Raw genomic sequence first — 13,146 nt, forward strand, 5'->3', positions numbered from 1 at the left:
TGCTGAAAGTTTGCATATTTGAGTTAAAAATCAAGGATGTTTATATGGAATATAGACAAAGATATACTGCTGAGACCTTGGAACTGGGTGACAGCAGGTAGATATCTGAAACCAGCAAGCCAGGAGTTCAGGGAAGCCTTACTGTTATCAGAAGTCAGCCAAAGACCTGGAACTCTAACCTCCCAGAAGTTGAAACCAAAGTGCCAGGCTGTAGAATTAAATAGGGCAGATGAAGCAGAGGCGAATAAGGATGAGCATGTCTTACTCATGATGCAGATTCTGTTAAGGACAGCCAGCGATGACCACCGTACACTGGGTTAGAACCCGAAATGCATACCTGAGCTGGTAGTAAAGGATGCTTTTTCATCCCTTTGCTATGTTAAGATGAGTGTGCCATAAAGGGGGCACGCTTCTAAGAAGACGCCTCAGTGACACGGGGGTTGTGGGATAACAGACAATGAATACTTTAGGAGGAGGGACTGAAGGGCAATTTGAATAAGCAGGGCCGTTATGTGAACTAGCATTCTTAAATTTCTTCAGAAGTGGCTGATATGTTTACACTTTTATTTCAGGGCACACCAGGAAAAGTGGGACCAACTGGTGCACCTGGAGACAAAGGTCCCCCTGGACCTGTAGGACCCCCAGGCTCCAATGGCCCTGTAGGGGAACCTGGACCTGTGGTGAGTGCTGCAGTGACAAGTCCCTCTCCTCTCATTACCTGGGTGTCATGCGGACAGTATTATTTATATGTCAGTTTAGAAATTTAGAAATTGCTTGTACATTTGACCTGAAGGAAATTTCTTGCTGATGTTATTTGACATACTCTACTTCCCTAGAGAATTGACTACCGGATGATAAAAAGAAAAGGTAATAAGATTGGTGTCTTTGCACTGACCTTCATCTAGCCTGGAGTCAAGTACTTTAGTAGATTTAATTTGTTGCTAATTTGTTTTGAAGCTGAAAGGACACATCCATTCATCTTCCCCTTGTTATTATTTCATTCTGCAATGGCGCATTTGTCAAAATTGCCAAGTTTGATGGTGATAGGATTACTGTAACTATTATAGCTTGTGAAAAGGACAAAGAGAATAGAGATCATTTTACTTAAATATCACTATAAAGAAACATTATGCATGTCATGCTCTCTTAGACTCTTATGAGAAGAAAGCAGGTTTTGAAAGGTGATTTGAGAAGTTATAGTTTGCAATATCCTCTGGTTAGTGCTTTCATGAGTAAATCACCAAACAGTTAATGTCACATTTTCTTGAAAGAAACAATGCCTTTCAGAGCAATTTCGGATCATATGATAGAATATAATTCTGAAAAAAAAAACTAAAATAGGAGAGAAGACTATATATTTAAAAATCATTTAATATCTAAACACAGTTACTTTATTTCAAAACTTATAGTTATTTGGATAAGCTTAAGAAGTGAAAGTGAGAAAAACCATTCACTAGTAATACAAACAAAACAAGAATGTAATTGGTGTCTTTTTATTTCAAAGAATTGGAGGATTTTTTTACTATTTTTAAAAATAAAAAATAGAAGTGAAGATGTTTGATTAAGTGCAGGAGGCATGCTAGCAGGAATGCTTTGGGGCTTTTCGGGCAGTGAAGCTCCTCCATCTGGTGGTGCCCCTCTGTAGGCCCCCCATTCAAGAGGTTGATTAAGTCAACCTGAGCATATATTTAGCATTGTTCCAAACAAAATACTGAAGGACCCAAATTTGTATCAGATTCCACAGTTTCAAAGTTGAGCTGTATCTTAAATAACTGGGCATTCTTAAACTTGAATATGGAATATTTGCATGGGGAAAGAAATTGACACTGCACTTTATAAGCACTCCATTGTCAGTAGAAAATACAATCTTAAATAAAACTATTTAAAATTAGAATAAAAAAAGTGAGAATGTGTTAATAGTTTTACAAGGAATTTAGAAGTAATAGAAGTGATAGCAGAAGGCTTTCTTCTACTGACATTTCCATAAATGCTAATATATAGTTTATAGAAAAGAGATGGAAAACATGCTGTAATTTTTCTGGCAGTTGGATTGAGATATTTGTCATTACTCAGTTAATTTGTTTTTCAAATACGATTCCTTATAGGGTCCCGCTGGTAATGATGGTACTCCAGGACGGGATGGTGCTGTTGGAGAACGTGTAAGAGCAATTTCAAACTGATTAAAAATCTGGAATGATGTAAATTTGAAATCTTTATAATACTAGAGAGTAAAAAACTACTGTTTCTTCTTATAGCTTCAGTGTAGCCCTGATTTTTCTGATAGTAGCAGGCTTTTTTTATATCATAATTTTGGTAAATCTTATAAATTAAATCAGATCTGAATGCACAGCAAGGTGAGGTGGCATTCTTTATTAACAATAGGAAAGCAAATTGCTTTCACATTCGGTTTTGGTACATGAAGGCTTTAGATGAGGATACATACGAAGTACTCTAAATTTCAAACTCACTCACAGAATTATGGAAGCAGAAATAGAGCTGTTTGATATTTAAATTTCTCTACTCACCTTCTAAGTGAGTGCCCCAAAAGGAAATAAATCATGTGGATATCTAAATATTGTGTATTCCATGCATTTTTAAACTAGACATGTCTGAATGAAATATCTCCCACTTAATCTGAAGCTCCAGTCCCTTACCAGTTACATGTTCTTGAACCAATTTTCTAAACCTTGGTTTCAAATACTTTAAATATGATTAATACCTATGCCACTGAGCATTTGTATTTTAAATAACGTGTCTAAAGTATCTAGCAGGCACTCAAAAAAAAGGCAAGAAAGAGTTTTGAGGTATTTGGAGTGCCCCCTGACCCCAATCTACTGTAAAGCCAGGGAATGCAGATTCTCTTGGCATTTGGGTTTTTCCCTTGGTCAGTGAATGTTCTAGAACAATAGTCTTCAGAGAATTTGCTGATGTACTTCCTGACATAATTTTGAAAATCAATGAATTCCTATGCACATTTTAAGTTGCCATCACATTCTATTTTAATCATATGTTTTAATAGTTGCAATGGAGGTAATTCTTGGTAAATTCTTAATGTATGTGTGCTTTCAATATATTTTTTTCAAAATCTTGGATTTGCCAGTTTAGCTTTTTCAGTGTATTATGTGTCTATCCTCTAACCTAATTGCCAAAGTTTATCCTGGTTGCCAAACTAATCAGTCAAATAAGACTTAGTTTCTGTCAGGAGAAAGGGTTTAATTCTTTTCAAGTCACATTATTATTTTAATACATTCTGATATAATGATTATCTCACCTTTATCTTCTTATGGAGACAATTAAGATTTGGAGCCTTGTCATAATTAGGTTATCTGGATAAAGTAAGGAACATCCTCTTCTTTTCAAGTAGCTCTTTGCTTTATTTTCAAGTGACCTGTGCCTTTGGAAAAAGGCCTTTAGTTTGGTGTCCAGAGGTGTGTTGCTCCTTGGACTATTGCCCCATAATAAGATTGCAGATATGTAATTTCTACTTTTCTTTAGAAAGGGAGAAAGATGATCATTAAAGGGGATGTGGGGAAGGATGCTCCAAGTCAGTTTTCTGAATGAACACAAATGGAGTTGGAAATCTGAACAATAGAGCTGAAAATACTGAAAATATGGAAGGTGGTTTCTTAACCATGAGAGTAATAGGGCAAGAGAGAGGGTAGGGATGAGATCTGAAACTGGGGAGAAATATTATTTTAAGTTTGTTTTATCAATACCTAAGTATAAGTAAAATATTTAAAAATAAGTAAAGTAATAAGTAAAATTAAATTTTTAGAAAATATATTTTTTCTTATAAATAGCATGAGCATATAGACTATTGCTGTTTCAGGGTTAAATACTAAAAGAATATCTTATGGTTGCTCTTGTCAGGGTGATCGTGGAGACCCTGGGCCTGCAGGTCTGCCAGGCTCTCAGGGTGCCCCTGGCACTCCCGGCCCTGTTGGCGCTCCAGGAGATGCAGGACAGAGAGGAGATCCAGTAAGTAGGGGCAAATTCTCACTGACAGTTAGTTATAAACACCAGTATGCTGTATTATGAGCTGCATGTATGCATGCATACAATCATGTATTTGAACTTGATTAAGGACTCTAAACAAAGAATGATAGTCAATTATGAAAAATTCTTTTTAGTCCTAAAGGAAAACATTTGATTCTAATAGGTATTAAAAAATCTTGATGCTTCTAAAAATGTTGTGACTTATAAAAAATGTAATAAGTATGCATCATGTTAAATTTAAGCAAGTAATGCCTTACCTTAATCAGCAAAGGTAACCTTCTAATAAAATTGACTATTAGAAGTGTCTGGAGTTATATAGTAAGTACATTTGTATGCCTAGGGACATTAGCCTGATTTTAATCAATTAGCCATAGGAGTACATACATAGATACACATCATAAGTATGTGTAAGTACCCAACTAGAAACATATTTTTTACTCCTATATCTATGTTGTGTAGGCATATTTTTTACATACCAATTTTCATGAAAATTTCTTCTAGGGTTCTCGGGGTCCTATTGGACCACCTGGTCGAGCTGGGAAACGTGGCTTACATGTAAGTTCTCTGCTTTTCTTTACAATTACATATCTTCTTACATAAAATATGTTCTCAAAGAAGAAGTACAATTTAAGATACATAAATGAAAATTACCAAGTTTCTCAAGCTGTAGACAAAAAAGTAACTAATTTAAGGTAGTAGCCAGGAGTCCATATATTTTTTTCTTTTTTATTGAAGTTTAGTTAATACACAATACTGTATTGGTTTCAGGTGTACAACATAGTGATTTAACAATCACCCACATTACTAAATGTTCACCATGATAAGTGTAGTATCATCTGTCAACATATGAAGATATAACAATGTTATTGACTGTTCCTACAGTGTAATTTCATCCTGTGATTATTTTATAATTGGAATTTTATACCTCTTTATCCCCCTCATCTATTTCACCCATCCATGCACCAAACTCCCCCAGGGCAACCGCAAGCCTCTTCTCTGTGTCCAGGAGTCTGTTTATACTTTGTTCATTTGTTTGTTTTGTTTTTAGGTTCCACATATAAGTGGAACCATGTGGTTTTTGTCTTTTTCTGCCTGCCTTATTTCACTTAGCACAATACACTCTAGGTCCATCCCGTCCATGTTGTTGCAAATGGAAAGATTTTATTCTTTTTATGGTGAAGTAATATTCCATTGTATATATGTCCATATTTTTAAAATAATTTTAATGTAACTCCTCTAAATTTAACTATGAATTCTTTCAATAACCAATGAAAACTTTTAGAATCACCTTTTCTCCAAAATAATAGGAATAATAGTGACTTCTCTCAGAGATTTTTCTAAAAGTTGTATTAAAAGCTCTGTGTAAACTTGGAAAGTGCTAGTCTAATATTATGTCTTATTTTCCACTAGACTGCCCTGCCCATGTTCTGATATTTTTGCTATTTGCTGTTGCTTCCAGATTAGTGATTATTATGCAGATGTCCTATCACGAATTAATCATCTCTTTGGGCAACATAATAGGCCATGTTCCTTTTATACCCATATAAATCAATGTTTATATTCATGAAGAACAATTATAGCCTTAAAATAATGTGGGCTTATTAATTAAATCATAATTCTCAGCTTTGTTATGAGCTTGACTAGAGAAGATTTCATAGTTGTATAGCATGTCAAGTGAACATTTTTCAAACCTATTACAAAACAATGTGGTTTGGTTTTTCATGATTAATTAATTTCTTAGTTAATTTAAGTACATGCTTTCTTGTTTAGTTTATTTTTAATTATGAAATTTGGGGGTATCCCAAAAATGAACATTTCTAACATTATAAAAATACTCAGATTGGTTTTAGTATTTAAATTTACATTCTTATATAAAATATATATATATATATATATAAAAGTTACTGAGATCTAGTCTTGCTTTTATTACTAAAAGATTCTCATACTGTTTGACAACTAGATATCCAAATTAAAAAAACAAATAAAAGAACCAAAAGCTAATAAGGGAAAAGTTAACCTGAGACCCAGTCTACTTGATAGTATCTTCCATTCCCTGAAATTATTGATAAAGTTTTAATTCTTTTAGAAAAACTCTAAAGACAACTGAAGCTGCCCCTATACTAGGAGACCCTGTGCAACTTGTCAGTTCACTATGAACCACTGGACCCCTGGAGCTGCTTTTATTCCCCAAAACTTAAAAAAAATAAAGAAGCCTGAGACTGATCAGATTGATCAGATAATTTTCACCTCTTCTCTAGGTGTAGCTTCTGTCTCACAATAAGATTAACTATTGCTTTTTCTTTAGTTTCTCAGGATTAGAATTGACGGATTTGGGTACAGATATTGTCAATACGAGAATAACACAGTTTCTTTGTATTTTCTTTAGAGGAGAATGGTTTAATGGTAATATTCTTCACTCATTTGCTTAAACAAGTTTTTTGCCAGTTTCTTATCTTCCCCTCAGTTTTATTGAGATATAATAGATATATAACACTATACTAGTTTAAGGTGTACAACATAGCGGTTAGATGTTTGTAAACATTGTGAAATGATTATACAGTAAGTTTAACATCCATCATCTCATATAGTTGCAAATTTTATTTTCTTGTGGTCAGAAATTTTAAGATCTTCTCTCTTAGCAACTTCAACTATGGCTCTTAATATAATCCCAGTTGCCAAATCCAGTTAATTTATTTGAATATGTAAATTTAATAAACATTTCATTTTTAGAGGGAACATAAGTAAATAAGAACTCATTTAATTTAAAAATATCTACATATGGGTGCAATATTTTAAAATAACAGTATCAACCAAACATATGAAATATAGTCTTTGGAAAATGTTTCAGATAAGCTAGATGGAACTTAAAAATATATCATCTTAGTAGGAATGTAGGATAAAAATTAAAAAAAATCCTGAATCTTTAGGAAAGCACTATTATATATATGTTTTTAGCGATCACCTTAATTCCTTGAGGAAAATAGACAAAAATTCTTAGGTCTAGTTCTCTTTAGATAAGTATATATGTTAGTTCATATAAAATACAGCATTCCCCATTATCTGCAGTTCTAGTGTCCTTGGGCTCAGTTACCATCAGTCAGGGTTGAAAGGAAATAATCCTCCCTCTGACGTGTCATCATAAGGTCAGTAGAAGCCTAAAGCTATGTCACAGTTCCCATGTCATTCACCTCACTTCATCTCATAATGTAGGCATTTTATCATCTACATCATGACAGGAAGAAGGGCAAGTACAGTACGATAAGATATATGTAGAGAGAAACATTCACATAAACTTTATTACAGTGTATTTGTAAGTGTTCTATTATTATTGTTAATTACTTTGCTTAACTTATAAGTTAAACTTTACTATAGATATGTATTATAGGATAGAATATATAGAATTCGATATGGTCCATGGTTTTAGGCTTGATTCGTTGGGGGTCTTGGAACATATGCCCCACAGAAAAGGGAGGCTACTATTCAAAATCGTAGTAAATGCAATTGTAAAAAGTAAAATTATAGTAAACCGTAGCTTTAAAGGAAGCATCCATGCCATGACCCTATCTCTAGGGACCCCAAGGACCTCGCGGTGACAAAGGTGATCATGGAGACCGAGGAGATCGAGGTCAGAAGGGTCACAGAGGCTTCACTGGTCTTCAGGGTCTTCCTGGACCTCCTGTAAGTTATTCTTTTAAACATTGTTTGCCCTCCATGTGAAAATGCACAGATATCTTTACTTGAACATTTGTTTGTCTATAAAATGGATCGACTTTTTGTATCTATTTTCATTTCAAAGTATATCTTTATGAATAATTATCCAATTATCCAATATAATTGACCACATATTAGCTGTAATTTTGTAAAAAAATAAATAAATCAAAAGGGTAAGTGACTCTTTGTTCATACAGTTTTAGTATTGGTTAGCTCATGTAGTCATTGTAGAGACCAATGACTTTATGAGTAGTTTATGCTGTGAAAGTCAATGTGAGCACATTTTAAAGAGCTGAAAATGGCAAAATGTAGGATGTAAATATTTTGGCAACATTTTTACTCTTTTCCTCTTTAGGGTCCAAATGGTGAACAAGGCAGTGCTGGAATCCCTGGACCATTTGGCCCGAGAGTAAGTGACAAAACAATAAGTTTTAGATATAAATAATGTTTTTGGTGATACATTGTTAGTGCTTCAGTGTAATTTTCATGGCATTGAAGGTGGAGTCAGCCGAGGTTCTCTGAAGCTGGCAGCAAACATATGAGACAAACAGTCAGCAGTTACCTTTAAGTAGAAATACCCTGAAATACGACGTATTACTTCATGGACCCACCTTAATGTCTCTTGCCTTGGGGATATACTCATCTGTTAGTTCATTTTCTTGCCTGTGTTCATTGAAATTTTCATTAAACTTGTGCTCTTCGAGGTGATACAATTGGATTTGCCATTAAGTGGAGATAGACTTTGAAGCTGGATATATTTTTTACTTGAAGTAATTGTGACACTTCCTTAGAAGCAGTTGTGTAAAGCTAATTTAAAAGCAGATCATAAAATGAAACCAATATTTGAAGCACAATTCTACATTACTGTTAATACTGCCTTTAACAGGTCATTAATTTTATAAGACAATTGACATATACTTAGGAAAATCATTAGAAGCAAGTTTGGCTATGTCTGAATACAGTGTAAATGAATCATACATAAAATTGAGAACAGTAGTGTCAAAATTACTAGGATGTGATGAGATTCTAGGGTATAAGCATACAAATTTAACTTACACTTACAGCAAACATTCCAACTTCAGCCATTTTATTTTCCTAGTTAATTGAATTTCTAACTACGTTTACAATACATGAGATTTGATAAAACATCTCCTACCAGTAAAAGTAGATGGCTAGTCGATTAAAGTTTTTAACTGATACTTGTCTTTTACCATGCATGGGTGATGGAGAAGTCAGTGTGATGAAATAGCGAACATTAGAAAGTGCCAGAACTCTGCTTATTAGTCATTAGGAAAATGCATTGAGAAATCATTGTGGCAACTCCATAAGTACAATAGTTGTTTGATTAGAAAAAGGAACTGTCAAAGTTTTCTTTCATAGAATCGAAATACGGTGTTTGTTTCTTGCAGGGTCCTCCAGGCCCAGTTGGTCCTTCAGGTAAAGAAGGAAACCCTGGGCCACTTGGGCCTATTGGTCCTCCTGGTGTGCGGGGCAGTGTTGGAGAAGCAGGACCTGAGGTAATAACAGGGGTTTGCATGCAAGTAATGCAGGTGGTTCCAATAGCTTGGATTCTATCCAAGGAACATCTGTACAGCATGACAGACAAGAGACTTAAGAACTCTGAGAATAAACCTAAAACTCACACTCAAGCTTATTTGTATAAGTAACTATTTCAAATATTTTAATACCAAGTATTCAGAGTGTAAAAAATCAGAGTCTAAGGTACCTAGGCCTTGACTTCATGTGATACCAGTGAGAGCAAATAGCAAGTTATAACTGTCTTTATAATTAAAGTTATGAAAATGTTGCTTTGATTTAAATGACACTATACAAAATGTGAGATTTGATAAATGTAGTCATTCAGGAAAATGCTGGAAAGTAAAAAACATGAAATTCAGAAAGGATTTCAATGAAAACTTTCATGAAAAATTCTAATAGTATGAACTTGAGGGTATTAGATTCTGACTTCTCAGGTCTTTGAGAAACATCCTTATATGTCTATCAAGTATGTGTATATGTGTGGGGGAGGGGCAGAGTTTATGCCTGCCTCTCTAGCGTTTTTTCCTCCTTCATCTTATCCACCTTTCTCCCTTTACTCTGTCTCTGCTCTTTACTGGGAGTACCATTGGACCAAATATGTGTTATTTATTTTATGGATCAAATAGCCTTCTATTTCCTATGGTCAAAGGAATATTTCCTATTTGGTTATTTATCTAACTGTAAATGGAAAACAGCTGCATAATTGGAATACCTCTGACTTACATGTCTCTTGATTGACCTTATTTTGTGGTTCAGTGGTGTTTGAGAGAATAAAGTCATTATGTCTTGAGATTAGCACAAAGGAATGAGTGGAATCATTATATGTTCTCAAGAAAAAAAAAAGCAAATTTAAGAGTCCCTTGTGAACAGGAAATGTCACTAAAGGTGGAAGCAGCTTGTCTGGAGCTGTATAACAAGTGGCAGAAGGGTGTTAGCAACTCCAGCCTTTGTGCCTCCAGGACCGCGCCCCCCATGTATGATGTGGATTACACATCCCTTCAGGTTGTTGACCGACTCCCTCAAGTGGCTGAGTTCTTCCTGGAAAAGCACAGAAGGGAACTAATAGAGCAGACCCATTTCCTAGCCTCTGCCACTTTTTGTGGTTATCTCCTTGTCACTCTAATAGTTCTTGTTTAGCACAAAAGTTAAGAGAGCTCTTTATTTTGGTCAATAAAAAGAATAAAGAGAATGTTTTTCACTTTACAGAGGATTTTGATCTTCACACTAATTAATGGTCATGAAAAGGTTCCCTGGGCTCTCCACCTTGTTTGGAAATAGGGGAAAATTCTCTTGTGGTGTATCTTGTGGGTATTTCTTTGATATTTATATGACATCTTATAGAGCTAACTCCCCCAATTTCTCTTCCTTCCTCTTCTGTCTATAAATCCTGTTAAAATATTTTAGTTGTGCCTTGCCTAAAATAGTTTGAAAACAAAATGTGCATATATACATATTCTGAACATAAAATATATTGCAACTTCAAGGTAAACATCTGAGCAAATATTTTGTGCTTTGGTTTGATCTTTATTTATCTCAGATGCTGACTTGCATATGTATTGCCTGATAACAGAGTCATGCATCACTTCTCAGCCTTGGGGTGTTACAGGTTGGCAGGGCACAACTGTTTGGTTAAAAAGGGCATGAGCCACAGATCTTTCAGTACCATCAAACTGGGTGGGGTGTTGCCTTGTAACTCTCTATGTACCGAGTCTCATCTGTGCTTTTGTGTCAAGTAGAAAAACAAAAACCAAAAAAATGTGTTAACTGTGTTTCCAATTCTTTAAAAATTAGGGTCCTCCTGGTGAGCCTGGTCTACCTGGTCCCCCGGGTCCCCCTGGCCACCTTACAGCTGCTCTTGGGGACATCATGGGGCACTATGATGAGAGCATGCCAGATCCACTCCCAGAGTTTACTGAAGATCAGGCGGCTCCTGATGACAAAAACAAAACTGACCCAGGGGTCCATGCTACCCTGAAGTCACTCAGTAGTCAGATTGAAACCATGCGCAGCCCTGATGGCTCTAAAAAGCACCCAGCCCGGACTTGTGATGACTTAAAGCTTTGTCATTCCACAAAGCAGAGTGGTGAGTAAACAGCTGCCCATTTGAGCAAAGTCCATTGTTGCTGATTATGTTATTCTCAACTGCATTTTAAAATTTTTATTGACTCTTTACTTAGTGATAGACACACGAGATAAAATAGTAAATGTCACAGCTTCTGGTTTCTTGGTGGGGTAGTCAATGATGCTAAAAATTAGGTGAGATGGTTAAGTACTGTAGTAGTAGAATACTATTAATGATCCAATTTCACGGTGGTAGTTCCATTTCCAATCAGAAGTCTTAGATTATTGATAATTTTGTGGTGATATAAATACTTGTAGTGGTAGGAAAATACTCATTTAAACAAGGTTAAACATATTTACTTATCTAAATAGCTTCTCAGAGATTTAATATGCTATCATATATTGTTAGAGCATCAAGAGTAGAAAAAGCTACATAATATTTCCAAATATTTTTGAATATGAAACTCCTTTAATGTAGTTAACTGTCTACTAATCACATTTTAGGAATCTCTGCTGGTAGAGATGTTCTGAAGTATTTTGGAATTCTTTCTGCCTTAGTTGCATACACAGTGTCCAAAGTTTGCACTATTATATCATTTTGATTAATCTAATAAAGCCTGAAGAAGTGTTCTAGGCCTTAGAAATGAGCTATTAAACACTTTATTTCAGTTAACTTTGAAATGACATTGATAGGATAGCTAAAATTGTTATCTTTGAAAAATAGGCAATTTGATTCTCAACTCTATATATCCCACCTCTGTCCCTTCATTTCATTTTAAATGCAGTTTTAATATAATATATACACATATATATGTATATAATATATATAGGGAAATATTTATGTGTGTGTGTATATATATGTATATACAAACATATATGTATATATAAAATACATACTACACATAAATATATACATACAGATATATGCACAAATATATATTTGTGTATTTATTTGTCTGTGTGTCCAACACCAAGCACAAACTTGGTATTGCCTGTTTCCAGAATCTCTTATATATGAGATCCATTTTAAATAGTGCTAGTGAGATAATTCATAGCAATCTAATCATAGTTCAACTCATTTACTTTATTCATTGTTTTGACAATACATTATTTTATTAAATTTCAATTATAATTTGCTTTAAAATATTGGCTTTATAAATTTAATGGGAACATATCCATGTTGGCAAAGCCACTTAATCACTGTGGATGATTTCTTTTTGGTATAGTTTCCTCATCCATAAAATGGGGGTGTTTCCCGCATATGCATGGGTTGAGACTCAAGTACATGATTTGGCATAATGTCTTAGAACAATGCCTGGTGTGCAGAAAGGACCCAAATGCATAACAGTTACTTTTTCCTGACCTGCAGAGTACTTCCTTAACTGGGATACTCTCTCTTACAAGAGTCCTTAAACTATGAATTCATATTTCCATAACCCTCTGTTAATTATTTTACAGCCTCATAATTATGTTTGAAATTTTCTTTACTTAGCAAATATTTTTATTTTGGAAAATAGGTGAGTACTGGATTGATCCTAACCAGGGATCTGCTGAAGATGCAATTAAAGTTTACTGCAACATGGAAACAGGAGAAACATGTATTTCAGCAAACCCATCTAGTATACCATGTAAAACCTGGTGGGCCAGCAAATCTCCTGACGGTAAACCTGTTTGGTATGGTCTTGATATGAATAGAGGATCTCAGGTAATTTAATATGCTTGTTTAAAATTGTATTCTTTTCTTTTCATTGTTTATTGTATTTTAGTATTTATTTGGGACTATGCTATTATTTTTTTACTAGGTTTATTTTACCATGTTTATTTTTAGGCAATATAGTC

At 34.5% G+C, this 13,146-nt stretch overlaps 1 protein-coding gene across 2 annotated transcripts in view; it reads left to right on the top strand.

Annotated features, from left to right (window-relative positions):
• COL5A2 (collagen type V alpha 2 chain) overlaps positions 1-13,146 on the top strand; it is a 149,716-nt gene that overhangs the window by 132,590 nt on the left and 3,980 nt on the right. For both annotated transcript variants that reach the window (XM_037015092.2, XM_073218533.1), the window contains 9 exons: positions 573-680; positions 2,106-2,159; positions 3,871-3,978; positions 4,498-4,551; positions 7,567-7,674; positions 8,063-8,116; positions 9,117-9,224; positions 11,038-11,329; positions 12,825-13,012. In XM_037015092.2, the coding sequence (XP_036870987.2) occupies positions 573-680; positions 2,106-2,159; positions 3,871-3,978; positions 4,498-4,551; positions 7,567-7,674; positions 8,063-8,116; positions 9,117-9,224; positions 11,038-11,329; positions 12,825-13,012 (1,074 nt within the window). The remainder of the gene's footprint in view (positions 1-572; positions 681-2,105; positions 2,160-3,870; positions 3,979-4,497; positions 4,552-7,566; positions 7,675-8,062; positions 8,117-9,116; positions 9,225-11,037; positions 11,330-12,824; positions 13,013-13,146) is intronic.

Source organism: Manis javanica, chromosome 12, assembly GCF_040802235.1.
Source record: "Manis javanica isolate MJ-LG chromosome 12, MJ_LKY, whole genome shotgun sequence".
NCBI classification, from domain to species: Eukaryota; Metazoa; Chordata; class Mammalia; order Pholidota; family Manidae; genus Manis; species Manis javanica.